General features: G+C 62.4%; 1 protein-coding gene across 2 annotated transcripts in view; it reads left to right on the top strand.

The window, feature by feature from the left end:
* The window catches only part of KCNN3 (potassium calcium-activated channel subfamily N member 3), a gene marked incomplete at both ends in the record, with an annotated part of 118,692 nt that extends 104,550 nt beyond the window's left edge, over positions 1-14,142 (top strand). For both annotated transcript variants that reach the window (XM_080824854.1, XM_080824853.1), the window contains 4 exons: positions 211-321; positions 8,234-8,361; positions 9,069-9,138; positions 13,852-14,142. In XM_080824854.1, coding sequence (XP_080680980.1) covers positions 211-321; positions 8,234-8,361; positions 9,069-9,138; positions 13,852-14,142 — 600 coding nt within the window. The remainder of the gene's footprint in view (positions 1-210; positions 322-8,233; positions 8,362-9,068; positions 9,139-13,851) is intronic.
* Between the last annotated feature and the right edge of the window lie 4,641 nt (positions 14,143-18,783).

The raw sequence follows: 18,783 nt of genomic DNA, 5'->3' as shown, positions 1-18,783 counted from the left end.
CTAGCAGCTGGCCGAGGGAGGTCAGCCCGGAGGCTCAGCTGGGAGCAGGGCAGGCTCCTCCTCAGACACGGCAGTCAGGGCCCAACCAGCCAGAGACCCCAAGCACCCCCACGCTCCTGGAGGCCCACGGTGGGCCCGGCGGGGGGCGGGGGGCGCGGTCTTCGGCCTGCAGCCGCGCAATCACGTGCTCTCCCGCTTCTGCCCCCATAGGGTGCGGGCTGCACTGCCCTGGTGGTGGCTGTGGTGGCCCGCAAGCTGGAGCTTACCAAGGCAGAGAAGCACGTCCACAACTTCATGATGGACACGCAGCTCACCAAACGGGTAAGCACCACTGTCCACATCTTATCGGGGCCTCCAGCCGCGCGTGGAGGAGACGGCCGAGCGCCGAAGGTCAGGGCCACGCCTCTCAACGGGGCCGGGCGCCGGGGGCTCAGACGCCTGTGAACGGCTTCCACGCAAGGGGCGTGCCGTGTCGCATTCCGGGCTCCCGTCTCCCACCAAATCACCACGCGGTTTGGACAACCTAAAGGTTTTCCTGACAATGGAATCGCACGTTTGGTGGCGTGTCCATCGCCTCCGCTAACGGCGGGGAACCAGTCACCCGGCGGGAGACGGCGTTAGGAAGGGCCATGGAGTCCTGTCTTTCTTTTGTTTAAGTGTATTTATTTAACTCCTCTCTACATCGAATGTGGGGCTCGAACTTGCGACCCTAAGATAAAGAGTCTTGTCCTCCTCTGACTGAGCCGTCCGGGACCGAGGAAGGGTGGTACAGTGTTAAAAATGATATTGTATCTAAATCTAATTTTTTTTAAAGATTTTATTTATTTATTTGACAGATCACAAGCAGGCAGAGAGGCAGGCAGAGAGAGAGAGGGGGAGGCAGCCTCCCCACTGAGCAGAGAGCCTGATGCGGGGCTCGATCCCAGGACCCTGAGATCATGACCTGAGCCGAAGGCAGCAGCTTAACCCACTGAGCCACCCAGGTGCCCTAAATCCAATTGTTTTTTTTTTTTTTTAAATCTTTGAAGACGCTCATCCCAACAGAGCCCCTGTTTGTAAATGACATTCATCGCAGTGTCCTCCGGCCCCCCTTGGGGACTTCCAGAGGACACTTGAGGTTGAGGACGCACAGGAGCGGGAGTCGGGAGCTGGAAGTCTGCCGCGGCTGGACCGTCCGAGGAGGGACGGAAACGGGTCCTTCCAGGACAACAGCCAGACGAGCAGGGCAGAGGCCATTCCGTAATGACCGGGCCGATGGTCATTCTCTAGAGCTGCAGGCCGGACAGAGGTCAGCTAGAGGATGTTGTACAAAACTCCTCTTTCTGAGACGAACGTCGGAGCCCGTGCTGGGGGCTGGGCCGCTGTGGCCCGTCCTCCAGGTTCAGGACTGGAGTGGGTGAGGGGACCCCCGAGCGGGCAGGAGCCGGTCTGGGTTTTTTGTTTTTTTTTAAGATTTTATTTATTTATTTGACAGAGAGAGATCACAAGTAGGCAGAGAGGCAGGCTGAGAGGGAGGGGGAAGCAGGCTCCCCGCAGAGCAGAGAGCCCGACGCGGGGCTCGATCCCAGGACCCCGAGATCGTGACCTGAGCCGAAGGCAGATGCTTAACCCACGGAGCCACCCAGGCGCCCCCGGTCTGGGTTTTGAACGTCAGACAGGACACCGTGTGCGGCCGCAGCCGGGAAAGCAGCGTGGGCAGCAGAGTCGGAGGCGGGGTGAGAAGGGAGGCCGGGAGGCCGGTGCCGTGGCCTCAGCCTCTGCGCTTCTCAGCAGAACTCTCCACGGGGTTGAGTGTCGGGTCTTCGGTGCCAGCATCGGATTCTTCAAGGAGGCTCCCAGCTGCGCAGAGGCCCGGCCCGGCCGACGTCCAGCCTGGTGGGCGGGCAGGCGCGTGCACGGGGCACGGCGTGTCTGAGGTACGGCGGGAGCAAACGTCCCCTCCAGACGGCCCGACGGGGGGCTGCTCCGTGGCTTCCCGAGGGGGACTCACCCGCAAGCCGGGGGCCGACAGTTCCCTTCGGCGCCACAATACGCACACGGGTCCGGCTCGGTGAGGAGCGAGTTACCGGCGTGACGGGCCCCGCCGTGCAGGGGTGATGGGGGGCAGGCAGGGGTGCGAGCGGGCGCTTGTGCCCGCAGCACCTTCCTCAGAGCAGAGAGCCGGGCGGGACGGTCCGCGCATCCTGGTCCGCGTCACGACGGCCGCGCTACCCCCGTCCTTCGAGCCTTCCGCGCGCTCCCTCCGTGTCTCGCCCCGTGGGTCGGACGGGAGAGGGGAACGCAGCCAAGGAGAGCCCAGCCCGCTCCCTCGCGCGGTGGGAAAGTGGACAGTCTGCCTGCGCCCGACTGCGGAAGGACCACGCCGCGGTCGCTGATTCCCACCCTTCAAAAGTGATTCTATAAATCCTCCTCAAGGCCACTCAGATTTTGAAAAGCTGAACGTCACATCAACACGTACGTGTGGCCCATCCGTCAGCACCAGGTGCCTTTGAACTGAACGCATCTCACTTTTCTGAGGACACTTCAGTCCGCTGAAACGTCCCTTTAATGTCTAGAATCTTCTCCCGGGGGCCCAGCACCGCGAAGGGGTGGCTGCCGCAGAGCCGGCGTTCTTGAAGCCGGTGGCGGCGGCTGGCCTGGGGCTTCCGGAGGCTCCTCGCCAAAACCCTGCTGAAGGAAGGTGCTGGTGAGCTTGGCAAGCCCTGGCCTCCGCTCCCCGGGGGCTGGCGGTGGCCCGGACATAATCAGAAACCTTCTCGAGGGCGGGCCACTCGTACGTCCCACCGATAAAAGCCATCTATTATGACAAACACAGGCAAACCTAATTCTTCAAACACCTAAGCAAACAGAGAGAAGAGTTGCGATTCATTAGTCCTAAAAATACGCAGACGGTTCTAGCTTGTGTGACCTGCCGGGCTTACTGTCCCAGCACTAGCCTCGCGGTGGCCCTGAGAGTCACTCCTGCGTGAGCGAGGAGGGGGCAGGGCCGGCTGGGGTCCTGGTTCTCCCGAGCCCACGGCCTTCTCGCCGCTTGTGTAGCTGGTCGACTCTGGCGGCAATGAGATCCCGCACTTAGTGCGACCAGACCTTCCCGTGGTGACCTCCCAGGGTCGCTGCCACTGCCATTCCCAAACTATCATTTCTGGCTGCCCTCCGGCTGGTAGATAACAGGTAAAGGCCATACAGAGAGGCTATAAGGAGGATTCCAGCTCCCCGCTTTCCCCCACACGAGGCTGCGTGTGCCCGTGTCTCTGTTTTATGGAACTAGCCACGCCCATCAGCGGGTCACCCGCTGGACACCACCCTCTGCTCCAGGGACACCCAGATGGGCACCAGGCGGTTCTCGCCCTCAGAGCACACCCCCTCTTCTAACCAGCGGGCAGGCTGCCCACGGATGCGTGGCTTCCGCTACGGCACAGACGGGAGACGTTCTGTTTGCCGTGTCGACTGTCCCCGCGGGACCTCGGGCAGGGCCGCAGGTGCACCGCTGGCCGAACACTGCATGCCCTTCCCCTTGCCGTGGGGTTTCCTGAACTTCATTGACGTGCATTTCCCCACGAGGTCAATGAGTGAGACCAAAACCGAACTCCTGTCTTCCCTTCGCTAGTTCCTTCTCCGGACTCCCCCGGTCTCCAGGCCTGGGCGCCCGACGGCACCTGGCCCCAGGGGCCGAGCAGCTCCCCGGCCTGCTTCGACCTCGCCGTGGCCGTTCCCACACCCCGGCTGCTCCCGGCCCGCTGCCCAGCACGCGCAACGCTGTCCCGGGCGTCGCCGCTGCCCCTCCCCCTCCCTGACCGCAGTCTTGCTGCCCTTTGCTTCCCCGTGGGCTCCCCGAGGGCCCCAGACTCAGCGGTGAGCATGTCCCCACCCTGTTCGGAGCCTTAGTAACCCCCGGACCTACTGATCCACGTGAAAGGAACCTTTTCTTTGATTACAAGCAAATGCACAGGCTTTATCACAACCTGCTGAAACGCTTTTTCCTCCAGCCGGATAATCCAAGGGTTTTCTCCTCACAGGTCTTAATCTCTTAAGAATTTATCAAATAGTTGACAGATCAGCTGTCAGGACTAATCCCCCAGAAAGGGCCTGTAAACACCTCGGTCACAGAGTCCTGCCCCACACAGGTTTGGGACAGGCTGACTTTACTGAGACACAGCTGCTGAGCCAGAAGGAGTCCCGGGGACGAGGCTCGCAGCTGGACCCCAGCTGGGGCGGCCGGCACGTGGCCTCCAGCCCCAGCCCCGTGGGTTTTCCAGAGCAGTGGGTTCCTGGGGACATGGCATGGGGGCTGGGGTCCCAGGCCTGCGGGGGTGAAGAGCCGGTTGGCCGGCTCACCCAAGGAGCATCGTGTCGATGGCAATGCACGGCTGAGAGCCGGCGGTCACCCTGCTGCACAGGGCAAGGAGCTCCGAACCCCACGTCCCACGGCAAAAACACTGCCCTCCTGCCCTCCCGCCAGCCACGTGGCCCAGCCCAGTTCTGAGCCTGAGACCAGCAAGCAGAGAAGCCTGAGAAGGGGCACGGGACAGGGCTGGACGGGCTGGAGAGAGGGTGGGAGCGGAGAGGGGACGGGAAGCCACGGGAGTTCTCTGGGGGTCAAAGGAGTGCACAGAGCAAGGCCCCCTCCCCAGTCCTGTCCCTCGCCAACGCCTTCAGTCAAGTGTTGAAGGAGGACTGGTCCGCAGGTTCTCGGACATGACGCTCACCAGCTTTCGGGTCACCTAAATCCGACCCAGGGGCTCCTTGAACCCACTTCTGTCACCCCCGCTTGCCAGGCCTGTTCTGCGTTCTCTCCCCTCCCCTCCCCTCCCCTCCCCGGCCTCACCCCAGGGAGCTTTCTTCCCTGGAGGCTCACGGGGAGGTGTCCCTGAGGTTTCTGGAACTGTCTGTCCTAGGCTGTCTCGTGTCCTCCTGCAGCTGGGAGGGGTGGCCTGAGTCAGACGCGGGTCAGGAGCTCAGGGAACAGAGCATTTTCTCTGGTTGGGGTGGGGGCGGGGAGGAAGCTCCCATCCCGTGGCGGGAGGACACCCGTGTTGCTCCCGGGAGTGGAAGAGCCCATGGCCAGTCTCTGTGCGCAGAGGGTCCCCGTGCGGTCACTGCTGTGTGCTGTCTCTCCCCCCCCCCCCGAAGCTCTCAGTCGTGATACTTACTACCTGACCCCAGAGGCCGCGGACGGACTGGCCAGACAGTGAGCCCCTGAGAGCCGAGTGCTCCCACCTCTGAGCAGGGTCTGCGTGCTCGGTGCTCCTTGCTGTGGGAAGGAGTGAGGAAGTGAACTGAGTCTCAGGGAGGCTGAGTAGCAGGACGGGAAGGGGGCACAGCCCCTTGTGCGGATTCTCTGGGGGCTGATGAGGCGCTGGACACAGCCTGGGGCGCCGTGAGCGCTCAGGGTGGGCAGCCACGACCACCACTCGTGCCACCTCCCTGCGCCGGGCCTAGCCGTGCGTGAAGGTCCCCAAGCCCGCGCTCCGGCCGCCCGCAGAGGGGACGCGCACGGTTCGGGTCTAGAGCACGTGCACCCCGGCAAGCAGTCAGCTCGTGCGAGTACGTGTTTGGCGAACGGAAGAGCCGGCTCCCGTGTGCCCGCAGGACCGTCGGACGGCAGCCAGCCTCCCTCAGCCCTGCGCAGCCCCTGACTCCCCGCCCCAGGAGCAGCGTGGGCGCCCCTGCCCCCCAGGAGCGGTCAGAGGGTGCCCTAGCCCCCACAGGAGCTCAGCGGACCCCAGGAGGGGCACGCGACCTCAGCTGCTCCTTCCCCGCTGATGGTCAAGGTCGTCAGCCGCAGGACTCGGCTGCGGCGTTTCTGGTTGTTCCGGGGCGGGGGGGGGGGGGGGGCTCGGTACCATTAGAAGCTTGTGTCCGTTTCTCTCGTGGGCACTGACGGACTTAGCCTTGTGCCAGGCTGTTTGCTGTCAATCAACTTCAGAGGCAGCACCGAGGCTGTCCTTTACCCCTGCTTTCCCGAGCCCACCGGCCTCCCGTTCCCGCCCACAATGCTGCCGCCCCAGAGCACCGTGAACTCCTGGCCTCGCCCGGGCCGAAGAGAGCCGGAGGCCCAGGGCTGCCCGCTCCATGACATGGCCCCGTGGGGGCCCCGAGGGGTGAAATTAAAGGCCAATGTTTCTTCAGTTCCTTGATCCTGGGAAACAGGCAACGGTGCTGCGGACAGAGGACGTCTAGGCGGTCACTCTTAAGAGCGCAAGGGAACCTTCTGTTCGTCTTGGCCCGGCCCCTGTGCGAGCCTCGCCATCGGCCGGCCCCGCGACTCTGGCCCCGGCGACGGACTCCGACGCGTCCTCCCCCTGGTTGGGCTCTGGGCTCGGTGACAACGCTCGAGCCCCGTGTGTGCACAGTTCGGTTTAGCACAGGCTTCACGGTGTCCGTCTGGGTCTCGCTTTGCTCCTCCGTAAAATGGGGGTCGTCCCAGGGACCGGCGGGTTTGTGGGGAGCAACCCCCACGCGCGGGAGGTGCTCAGACCTGCGCCTGGCCCGTGTCCGCGTCACCGTCCCTGCCTCCGGGGGGCCTCCCGCACACCCGAGGGTGAGGCTCCGTTTGGCCCAGTGGACAGGGTGAAGCGTTTCTTCAGGGACCAGAAGCAGCGGTGGGCGCTGCGGCTTTGCCGCCGCAGCTGCTCGCTCCCCAGCAACACCCACGCGAGTGTCCACGGCTGTCCGCCCTGGTGCTCCTGGCTCGGCCGGCCTCCCGGGCAGGACGCGTGGAGAGCCGGGGCTCTGCCCTCGTCCTTGCCACCGAGACAGGTTTTTTTCTCCCATTTTTCTGTGACGCCTGCCCCGGAACCTAAGCACCCAGGGAAACTGAAGAATCCACCCGTCGGGAGAAGCCGGCAGTGGTACACAGTCTACAGAGAGAGCTGGGGCCGTGGGGGGCCTCCCACGCACCCCCTCCCTTGTCCAGGAGGCTCCTGCGCACTCGGGGCCCGGACAGACCCCGCGTCCGCTGCTCGCCAGGGCGCTCCCTGTCTCTGGCGTTCGCTCCCCACCACCTGCTTCCTTTCAGGCGAGGAAGCACCAGAAGTGGGCAATTAAGTCGTCGAAAACCATTTTCACAGTGGATTTTTACTGAACGAGAAAGCTGTGTTTAAGTCACTTAGACATTTCTGAGAAGACTGAGCTGTTCTTTCAAAAACATCACTTCAGCGCCAGAAAAAAATATAATCCAGCCGCAGTAATAAATTTTTAAAACGTACACACACAGAAGTGATGGGCCTGGACGACTGTGCCTCCCAGGCCTTCCCACACGTCTCAGCACCCTTGCAAGGTCCCATCTGCCGTGTCCGTCGGAAGCAGCAGCCCTGGGCTCCCCGGCTTCATGAAGATCTTTCCTGGCTGCTGCCTCAGTTTCTTCCGGGCGGAGTGACGGACCCGCAGCCCCGGCCTGTGGGCCTGGCCCGTCTGCGTGGCTCACAGAAAGGGGAGCCTTTCCTCGCAAAGCCGTGTGACTTGTTTCCTCTTGCTCTTGTTACTGTGTTTCGATTAAAATTTTGTCCCCTGCCATCTGGATGCCATCGATGCGTCCCGGCTCCGGGGAGAGCCGGTGGCATCAGCGGTGTCCACGTCAATAGAGGACAGCCTCACGGGTCGGAGCGTGTGGTTGCCGCGCCTGCAGAGGAGCCCAGCTTGGCGAGGACGCACTGTTGGCTTCGCAGCCAAGTATCTTCACTGATTTTCAGACGCTGCTTTGAAATGGTGTCAGTTTTAAGCCAATTACATTTACGTGTAAAATTACAGTGTAAACAGTGTAAATGTTTTTGGCCATTTGGAAAAGGACACGATGGGCTGGCAGAGGCCTCCCGCTCCATTTGTGGGAAAGGCATTTCCTCAAAGAGACCTTTTAAAATCTCCAGCTGATGGGAAATCTGTTCAGTGTCTGAACCCAGGAAAGGCACCGGGCGGTAAGAGGAAATGTCAGGTGCGGCGTGGGGCTCTGTTCGTCCACGGGGCGCCCGGCCCCCGGGGTTGGGGGCTGCGGGCCGGGGCCAGTCTGAAGTCATTAAGAAGGAAACAGCTCCGGCCCGTCCACCGTGTCCAAGACAGGATCCTAGGAGATGAATCGTGACCCTCCTTTCTAAGAGTTCCTGAATCAGGGAAGGGAACCGCAGATCTGGGCTGAACTGTGTCCTTATAAGGTAGACGGTCTCAGCCGCCGCCAGAGACAGAGTGTGCGAAACCAGGAAACCACGTGCGAGCCGCTCGCCTTCCTTGTCCTCCGCAGATCAAGAACGCAGCAGCCAACGTCCTCCGGGAAACGTGGCTCATCTACAAGCACACGAAGCTACTGAAGAAGATCGACCACGCCAAAGTCAGGAAGCACCAGCGCAAGTTCCTCCAGGCCATCCACCAGTGAGTAGGCGGGGTGCCCGCCGGCCGTGCCCGGCACCTCCTGCCCCGGGGTGCGGGGGAGACCTGTGCAGGGTCCCCAGCAAGCCCCGGGGGCCAGGAGCTGCATCCAGATCGCTCTGTTTCTCTGTTTACGGCTGCCGCAGCCCGAGGGCCCAAGCGGGATGCTATGGAGGGAGAAGGGTACGAGCCTGGGGGGACACCCCCTGACACACCCCCGGGGGCACCCGCGGTTAATGCTTCCCAGAACGGAGGCTCTTGACCGTGGGGTGGAGAAGGAGGGAGGAAGGTGGTCTGGGGCGGGGGGCTTCAAGTGGCACCGAGCCAGGGAGATGGCCTGGTAGTAGCGGCGAGAAGATAGCAGTCACTGCATGGAGACGAGATCCGCTTTCCTGGGGACCCGGGAAACCCGTGACCGAGGCCCCAAGACCAAGACCCCGTGACCAAGACTGAAGCCCCGTGACTGAGTCCCCATGATTGTGACCAAAGCCCCGTGACTAACGTCCCGTGACCGAGGCCCCGTGATGGAGGCCCCGTGATCATGACCGAGGCCCCACGATCGTAACTGAGGCCCCGTGATCGTGACCATGGCCCCTGGGAAGTGTGCTGCGTTCCGGAGTCAGGTGCATCGGCTCCGTTGTGGAACGTGTAGGTGAGGCTAAGGCGTCGTGGGCGCTTGGGGGCGCCGCGCTCACGTCTCTTCCCCACAGACTGAGGAGCGTCAAGATGGAGCAGAGGAAGCTGAGCGACCAAGCCAACACGCTGGTGGACCTGTCCAAGGTGAGTGGCGGGACCCCGCGTGTTCTCAGGCTCTCAGCTCTCCCCGTGGCTGCAAGGAGCCAGCCACGCCCCAGCCACGTGGTGCCGAGCCGGGAGAGCCAGGACTGCCGCTCCTTGGGCAAAGGAGTCCGGGGTTGAGTTCCTGCCAGGGGTTCTACTGACGGGAAACCCAGCCATGATCACAGTGCGGCCCCGGGTCTGCCCACGCCCGTGGGTCTGTCTGTGCCCGTGGGTCTGGGTTTGCCCACGGGTCTGTCCGTGCCCTTGGGTCTGTCCGCGTCCATGGGTGGGTCTGTCCATGCCCGTGAGTCTATCTGTGCCCCCGAGTCTGTCCACGCCTGTGGGTGGATCTGTCTGTGCCCATGGGTCTGTCTGTGCCTGTGGGTCTGTCCACGCCCGTGGGTCTGTCTGTGCCTGTGGGTCTGTCCACGCCCGTGGGTCTGTCTGTGCCTGTGGGTCTGTCCACGCCCGTGGGTCTGTCTGCAGCCCCCTCATCTCGTGCTGTGCAATGATGATGCCCCACGAATGAGCTCGACTTGCAGGGAAGCAGCCTACCAGGCAGGCCCACCTGCGGACACGGGGGCCACACTGCCCGGCACGTGGCGGTAACACCTGGCGGTTCATTTTGCCGCCTCCTCTAATCCTCCCAGACCAGCTTTTCCGGCCCCCGGTTGGTGGTGGGGAGGGCATTACTTTACCTCTCAAGAGGCAGGTTCCCCCACAGTGAGTATAAAGCCTGGGTCAAACGCGAGAACCCTGAGAGCCCCAGGACTCAGCGCCCCACGGCCTTTCGGCCATTCCGCATTTCCGGTGCAGACTGGCCATAAATCCCGTGAGCTCCATAAAGAAGCTCGCCTCTCCTCCCGTGAACACGGCAGCCAAGAACGGAAGACACCCCGCAGGCTGAGCTGGGTTGCTGCTCCCCCACACAGCCCCTCCCCTCAGAGCCTCTCCGTAAAGATTGTACTTCAAGCGTTCAGCCCAGGGCCAGGCTGGCAGAACGTTCCGGCAGATGTCAGTTATCATCATGCAACCCATTCCCTGGGTTCCGTGACCCAGAGCTACTCTCTTGGGCAAATTCGCAGCCTGTGGAAAGAGAGGCAGTCCGAGCAGTTGCCGTCGTCAGCCCACATGCAGGCGCCTTGCTTGGCGATGGGCTCAGGCCCGAGCCAGGGCCTCCCCAGCCAGGCAGGGGGGCTGCGGGCAGGGACGGTGCGGGCGTACACCTCCGGGAGGCCCTCGGGCCTGTGTGCCGACTGCCGGCTGCTGCTGCGGGGCTGGGGCCCTAGAGCCTGGACGTGGGGGATGGCAGGGGACGCTGGACAGCGGGCGAGAAGCCCCCAGGGTCTCGGGTATCAGGAAGCACCAGAAGTAGGTTTACAAACGGAAGCATTTCTTAGAAGGACAGAAGGAAGCCTCGCCCCAGAGCCTCAGAGCAGTGGGCCAGCCTTGAGGGGGGCCGTGGAGAAGGGGCCAACAGGCGCCCCCCACGCTGGGGGAGGGGCTCACCCTCTCTTTCCTCTCCTGTGCAAGAGCCTGCTTCAGGTCTGTCCCCTGCTGACCCCTCTGCACTGTGGCTTCTGTCTCCCCGGCGGACATGGGCGCCCCGTCCAGAGAACACGGGCTCTCGCTCTGGCCGCCGGTGAGGACGCAGTGGCCTCCTGGTGGTCTTGGCTCTAAACTCTCAGAGATGAGGTGACTGGCCAGCCCGGTCCTGGGTCCGCACTCAGACCAGCCAGCGGCAGCCAGGAGGAGCGCCGTGCAGGGCAAACCCGGCGGGGACCCGTAGCGCGAGGCAGGAGCACTCAGCTTCCTGCACGCCCCAGACTTTCTCCCCCAAGGAGCGGGCTCTCCCGCCTCCCCCCTCACCTGGCAGGACACACTGTCGCCGATGTTCTCCTGGGAATATCAGGCAAACCGACGTCAAGCCTGCGTCGCATCAGTACCTCTCACAGCGCCTCCCAGAGACGCGGCCCCGGGAGCAGCGCGCTGGCCGTCCCGGGAGCAGCGCGCCTCCGACCGCCGCCCTCGCACTTGCCAAGTCGGGCTCGGGGACTCAGATGGGGACTGAAACCCCATCAGTAATTGGCAGTGAACTGCCTGGAAGAAGAGGTGTGTAGGGAAGGGTGAAGGGGGCCTCTGCAGGACTGCCGTGGAGACGGGGCGAGCCCACGTTGGGGGGCTCTGCCTCCACCCGCTCGTTCCCTCCTGGGTGACCAGGCCCCTGGCTGCAGCTCAGTATATTGGGTCCACGTGCCCCCTCCCCCCACCCCGCACCTTGTCCCCAAGCAGCAGAGCAGGCGACGTGGCCGGGTTCTGTCTGTGCTGTGTCCTCCAGGCCCGCCACCTTCCCACCCCTGCTCCTCAGTGCTCGCTAGGTCAGGAAAACGGCATACGGGCTCGAGATGCCATTTTCGAGAGGGAACGGCGACCTCACAGGGCGGCAGTGCGGGCAGGACTTGGGTCTCCACGGGCTGGCGGCAGTTTCTCTCACTGGAACGTAAACAGAATTCCTAGCGTCTGAGGCGCGAGGACCCAGTAAGACAGTGTCTGTGGAGGACCATCGTCAACGACACGGAGGTTTCGCAAGCGGTAGTTCTCATGATGAGCACTGATGAGGAGGCCAGGATCCAAAGGGACAAAGTGGCCGCCCTGAGGTCCAGCAGCCGAGACCCAGGGCCCGGGCCCCGCGCGGGCACGGGAGGGAGTGGCCTGGACGTCCGGGGAGCCGCGTGCGTCCGACGGCCGCCCTTGCACTTGCCGAGTCTGGTCTCCACCCGGGCGTCCTGCCCTGGCCTGGCTGCCTCCCTCCCACCTCTGTGGTGGCTCCGTCCCCACCCCCCTCCAGCCCTCATGCTTCGTCACCTCCCGTCTCACCTCCATCCCCCCCCCACCCCGGGGCCACGGCTTCAGAGGTTTCTGCATCTGGCTTGGAGTAACTTGGAGTTTCGGGCAAATAGGATCTCGACGTGACCGGCAGGGGACCCTCAGCCCCGAGGGCCACACTACCTGGGGGGAGGCGGGGGGCACGGAGCAATGGCCTGCAGCCACAGGGCCTGGGAGACCCAGGGCCTGAGGGTTCGCAGGGTGGCCACTTGTTAACTGACAGGGAAGCATAGCCGTCGCATAGGTGACTGCTCTCGGGGCTAATTATAACCAGAAAGTGGCCTGATGCGGGAGCCATCGGACCACGGGACAGCCCTGGGGGCGCACCTGCAGGAGGTACAAGTTGGAGCGCAGGTGGCCCGGTCGCCATTGAAGGAGCCGGGTTTGTGGGGTGTGGGAGGGCTCAGTGGGGCTTCGTGCTGGGGCGGTTGGGGCTCCCGGATCTATGGTCGGGCAGCCGGAGGGAATGGTGCCCGGGCCTGAGCCCCCTCTGTCAGCTCTGCTCTGACCCAGTTTTATGACATAATTCTCAGAAGGCAAGTTCATTGGATTCCTTTTAAGTGTCCTTTGTGTCTCAGCGCCCTGGGGGCTCTCCCATGGGCCCCCTGCCCTCCTGGCCTCCCACAGGGTTCACTCCCAGGCAGTCCCGGATGGGGGCCCTCGGGCTCTTCCTTCCTTCCCTTCAGCCACACAGTCTCCTTGGTAAATGCTGAGAAACCTTCTACGTACCTGGGAATAGTTCATGTTGTGACACGCCTGTCCCCATCGGGCCGAGGGTGGAAGGGACCCGTAACTGCCTCCCTCGCTCACCCATTTGTCCGAGGACCTCCTTCAGGGACAGCCTCCACCCCCCGCCCCGGCATGTGTCTGTATGTTTGTGCGTCTCTTAGTTGAGCATCTCCCACGAGCCAGGTGCTGTTTTAGGCCCTTGAGACACATCAGTGACACGGCCAGCAAAGGCCTGTCCCCTGAAGGAGGGTCCCTCCCAGAGGGTGATGGCAGCCCAGCCCAGGTGCAGCAGAACCTGGTTCTGGTTCTGGTGCAACAGAAGGTGGGAGAAAAGGGGGCAAGCTGAGCGGGTTAGCAGGATCGGGGGTGGGGAGCAGGGCCAGGACTCGGGGAGATGGCAGTGAGGCGGGACGGTTACTGCAGGGCCCATTCGGGAATGAAGGAGACGGGACAGGGCGGGGGGGGGGGGTGGTCTGAACCGCAACAGATGGTCAAAGGCTTCCGCCGGCCCACGGGAGCTCTGGGGGTGGACTGGCCCTTCGGGATGTTCCAGATGGGACAGCAGACCTCTCGTGGCCCAGGCCGGGGGGCTGCGACCCTGCGCGGCAGGTCCGTGTGGCTGCGGACCAGGCCGGCGGTGAGTCTCCGCATCCCGCGTGTCTTCCGGCGGCCGTGCTGCCGACAGCTGACGGGCAATAGCGTCATGACCGTGTGACGTTATTACTCCTATTTTATAAGGAAGCCAAGGCCCAGTCTCGTCCTGGCACTGGCCCACAGCGAGTCCCCGCGCGGTCCACCGCCCAGCATGGCACCCCCTGACGGCGAGGCTCCTGCAGCCTCTGCTCTGAGCCGAGAGGTCGGTCTGCAAGGACCCGGGGACGGGCGACACTCGCCCGTCTTCTTCCCCAGGACGCCCCCCCACCCCGCCCCTGCGCCGTCCCGCGTTCCCGCCCGCACTGCGGGTCTTCTTGCGGGCGAGCCGGGCCGCACGAGCTGGTGTGGACATGGCTCCTGCTGTGATCTGGGAGCATGTCCTTTCTCCAGCCGCCGGGCCGCCTGCGATGACCGCGGTGTCCCGTCCCCCGTCTCCCCGTCCAGATGCAGAGCGTCATGTACGACCTGATCACGGAGCTCAATGACCGGAGCGAGGACCTGGAGAAGCAGATCGGCAGCCTGGAGTCCAAGCTGGAGCACCTGGCCGCCGGCTTCGGCTCCCTGCCCCTGGTCATCGCCGACGCCCTGCGCCAGCAGCAGCAACTCCTGTCCGCCCTCGCCGAGGCCCGGGCCGGCCCCGCGGGTGCCACCCGCACGCCCCCGCCCTCCGACAGCCCCCTCGGGGTCAGCTCCACCTCCTTCCCGACCCCGTACACGAGCTCAAGCAGTTGCTAGATAACCCCCCTCCAGAAGCATTACCCATAGGTCTTAAGATGCAAATCAACTCTCTCCTGGTCACTTTGCCATCCAGGACCCACCGGACCAGGGACCGTCGAGAGGAGAGACCGAGCTAATTACCCGACTTGTGTCCATTCAGCGTGCTTGGTTCGATATGCCTTGAAACGAGAAATCTAATCTCTGTTTAGGTGCCTCCGCCTGGGAGCAGGAAGAGGAAGTGGCAGGACCGGGCCCCAGGCGGCGCCCTGGCTGCAGGGCTGGGGCGGAACAGAAATCCACGCTCCATCTCAGGTCTCGGGGGAGGGGCGGGGGAGGGGCGGGTGCCGCCGGGGGGCCCTCGGCGGAGCCCAGGACAGGGTCCCTCGGGGATGGCGCCAGGCTTGGGCGGGGGTCCCTCACCACTGGGGTCCTGAGCACACCCCTCTCCACGCCTTTTGTCTCAGAAAGCCTCTGGACGACAAAAGGCAGGGAGAGCCCCACAACTTGCCAAAACAGATGTTCTTTCCTCCCATACTTTAACCAGTCATAAAACCCAATTTAGACTAACAGAGAGAGAGAGAGAGAGAGAGAAATAAAAGGCCAGATTTTGCTGTGTGTCTACAAGTGTGTGCACACACACCCTCTACACTCAACGCAGGCCTGGCCCGGCTTGAGCCCGACCCAAAGAGACAGGGACCTGACACCTTGTCCCGCACACAGCAGGCACTAGACGCATGTGGACTTGGCTTGAACCCGAGTGCGGGTGCCTTCAGCTCAGGTAGTCTGCTGGCATTGGGCACATTCTGGGCTTCCCTGAAGACGGGGACCCCTTCAGACGCGGCCCAGGCACCCGGCTTGGACGCACACCAGCCTTGCTGGGTTTGAGACGCGTGCCGGCCACACTTGCCGGCTTCTGGAGAGAGAAGCAGCCTTCTGGAAATAACAGCCTGTGCCGAATTTTCTCCTTATATCCAAACTGCTGTGTTCCAGGGGAGCAGGTGACCTGTGTGCGTACATGTGGGGAGGGGGCGTGCACACACAGGTGCAGCCCCGGGAGACCCCCTGGAGGAGGCGCAGGGCCTCCACTCAGCCTTGCGCACCCGGCCACGCTGCTCCCGCCCCAGGGGTCAGGAGCGCAGAGGGGTCCAGCGCCTCCCTGAGAGCAGAGCTGGGACACGTGGTGGTGAGAGGCCCACGTGACCCCTCCTCCTGACCCAAGACCCCCTCCAAATGAGAGATTCTGGGAACCAGGAAGCTTGTAGGGAGGCTTGTGGGTTAGGGGAGGGGCCACAGAGCTGTCAGCAGCCTGTTGCTACTGTATTTTGTTCATCTTGGTGCAAAATGCGTTCAACTTTGTCTCAAACTCCAAGAAACCTGAGAAACACCCTGGTCCAGTGCCGTGACGGGTGTCGGGGGGAGGCGTGTGGACGCCGCCTTTCACGTCTCTACGTGACCGCTCGCGGCGTTCATGGGTCTCACTGCTCTTGTCGTTGTGAGGGCTTCGCTGCAGCGGGTGGGGCCGGACGAGCCGGTGGAAATGTCACATCTGCTTCGGGGAAAGTATCAGGGTGTCCGCTGTGTGTGGTGCTTCTGGGGGCTCCACTGTGCATGGGACACTGTCACATCCCTGACATCAGAGCTGGGCCAGGTCCTCTAGGGACGGGGGGATCGCTAGGCTGCTGAAGGTGGAGGAGTCTGGAGCCCGGCTTCTACTCCCAGAAGATCTGGTCTCTTGCTAAACTTCCTCTTTTCTCTCTTTCCTGCTGTTGTCCCCACATGGTCTTGCCCTCATCTCGGTGACGCCGGGGAGTATCTCCATCGGCTGCTTTGCAGAGCCCCACTTGCTGCTCTTTATTTTGTTACTTGTTCTTCTAATTGGTTATCGGAAAGATCCCCTCCTCTTAGGTCCCAAGAATGGTGCTCCCGTTCCAGTAACAGCACAGCCAAAACCGCAAACAGATGATGTCCACGCAGATGAGATTAGCACACGGTGTCCTTGGGGCCAGAGTTCTATCTCACAAGGTGGAGACCGCGGCAGGCAGTGCTGATCCACGGCCCTCCCCCGCTCCCCTCTGCTCGCCCTCTCCATCCCGCTGGAGCCGTGCCAGTGCACACGTGTGTGCACATTCACACGTCTAGGGATTTAGTCTTGACCTGGAATGAATGACATGCAAAGGTCACCGCCAGCCCCACCCAGATTCCCGTTGACCCGCCCGGGTCTGCGGAGGATTCCGTAAGCCCTCCTCCCCGCTGTGGCCCTCGGGGAAGCCTGAAGACCAGGCCAGCAGCCGCGGTGAAGAGGGGGCTGGACTCGTCCCCAGCAGCAGCGGCCCCGGCACCCCAGGAACCCGTGGGCATCTGTAGCATGACTTGGCCTACTGGGAGCGCCATAGCTGGGTATGGTCCCTTTCCTTGGCGAAAGAACGGTGATGGTATCTGCTTCTTGACCTCGAGACGGTAGCTGGGGGCTGCTCTCTGAACCCGTGTTTCAGCTGTGTGTGGGGAAGTTCTCCACCCTCCGGAGCAAGGTCAGTCCCGGTGACCTCAGCACCGGTCACCTGAAGTGTAGTCCCTCCAGGGGTCCTCCCCTTGGCCCACCTTTTGGCAAATCCCACTGCGCCTCAGCGTCACGGTCAGACGGGGAAAGGCGTCAGGTGCCTTCTGGTTCCTTACTCTCAAGTTCAGGGACAGAGGGCGTTTCATTAGCTACTCGAGAATCGGCTGTATGTAGGAACTATTCATTACAATGACCTTTCTCTAACATTCAACCGAGGGCGTTCTGCCCACTCCCGTAAGGCTGCCCCGCCAGCAGAGCCCCACTGGGACCCTTCTAATACCTTAGTGACAGGGAGAGAACCCTAATAGTCCCAAAAATGTCTGGACACTTGAATGAAAACCATAGAGCCACCATCATCGCGTAAGCCATACTCTAGCCTCACGTACTGCAAAGTCAGGGACGCACTGTGATCCTTTAAGACCACGGGTCTCCGTGGAATTTTAGGACATGGCATCAGTTGATACATTATGCCAGACTAGGGACTCCCTCCTCCTTACACTGAAGTCCAAATACAAATCTGCACCTTTGGGTCAAAGGCCACCGCTGTCCCATCATCATCAATAAATTGTCATAAAGTGTCTGAGCTGCCCTTGCCCTGTTCCTAATGTGCAGCTTCATGACGTCACCTCTCTCCAAATGCTTCATGAGATGCAGGGGCATGGGGGGCGGGGAGGCCCCGGGTCGCCACCGACTTCCGGCCTCAGCAGGTGCCGTGGCGCGGCAGCAGAGCTTGTATCCCGGGGGCCTGGGGAACGCAGGCGCCGGCAAACTCCCAGCGAGCACCTGCGGCTCTCGGCGTCTGTTAAAGGCCGAGAAGGAACAGCAGTGAAGAAATCACTTTAATATACGTGAGGGTTTCCCCTTAGATTCTCAGTGATTTCTGTGTGAGTAAAGGAAGGAAACAGGAAGAAAGAGATAGAGAATCAGAGGAAGTAAGCTCTAAGGCCAGACCCACATCTTGGGCCAATTAACGTGACCACCTCGTGCCTCAGCTTCTCTGTGCGTAACAGAAGACGAGAGTCACGGGCTTGGGTACGACGTACTCGGTAGATTTTAGGGGAGTCGATAGCAGCCGGGCTGTTCCCATCCCGCCCCCTCTCGGGTGTTGCCTGAGTTGACAGAAAGTAATCAGTACTGTCGGCTGCGTAGTGACGTGCATGGGACCTCTGTCCCCGTTAGAGGGTCCCTCCAGCCACAGTGCACCCCAGATTAGGAACAGGAGGTGTTCCTCACACCACTGAGGTGCTGGGAAGTCATTGCTCCGCCGCTGGGCTCCTGCTCGTTGAGTCACTGCTTTCAAACCCTCAGCTCCGTCCCCCGTCCACGCAGTTATTCTGCTTCCCTGAAAGTGGTGTCAGAGCAGAGCAAGGATCCGCTGGTGGCCGCCCCCGTGGGCTCGGGGCGGCACTGGGTTTCAGTACCGTAGACAGCTGTCTGGGGGCCTCCCAGTCGGCGTGGGGCAGCTCCCCCATTGTCGGCCGCCCTGGCCACGCCCCGCACCCGATCCCTTCTGCCTCGGCTGCCGGCAAAGGAAGCACGGCGTGGGAAAGGGGCCACTGACGCCACCAAGAAAGGGGTGTCCCCGGGACTGCGGCGTGGACTGCGGGCCCCTGGCCGTGGAATGCAGGCGAGGGCCCATCATCCCGAAAGCTTCTGTCAGGGCGTGGGTAGACGTTAGGAGGAACCGCCGGACAGACGAGTCCCAGGCAGATTCCGTCCCGAGAGATGGAATCGTTTTATGGGCGCTCGGCGCGGCGTCTTGTAAACACCCTCAGAGAAAACCAGTCGCTGTGGGCTGTCTTTCTTACATCAGTGCTGGAAACGCCCAGACACGAACTGGAGTTCTTCTGAACAAAACCATTCACAGAGCGTCAGCGGACAAAGTCCGAATCCAGGTGCCCAGTGCTGTGCGTAGAGTCGTTCATGCGCCAAGATGCACGTTCTGGAAGCTGTGTCTTGGGCCCGGACCGTGCGCTGGAGCAGAAGAAATGCTGTGACCAGCCCAGCTGGTGGAGGAAAAGCACAAAACTCAGCACCCACTCGTCGTCAGGATCCCCAAAGAAATGCTGAATTTATAGCCAAAAAAAGGGGAAAGAAATCAG

The sequence above is a fragment of the Martes martes genome (genome assembly GCF_963455335.1).
Source record: "Martes martes genome assembly, chromosome: 15".
NCBI lineage: Eukaryota > Metazoa > Chordata > Mammalia > Carnivora > Mustelidae > Martes > Martes martes.
This window is presented reverse-complemented; position numbering and strand designations above follow the sequence as displayed.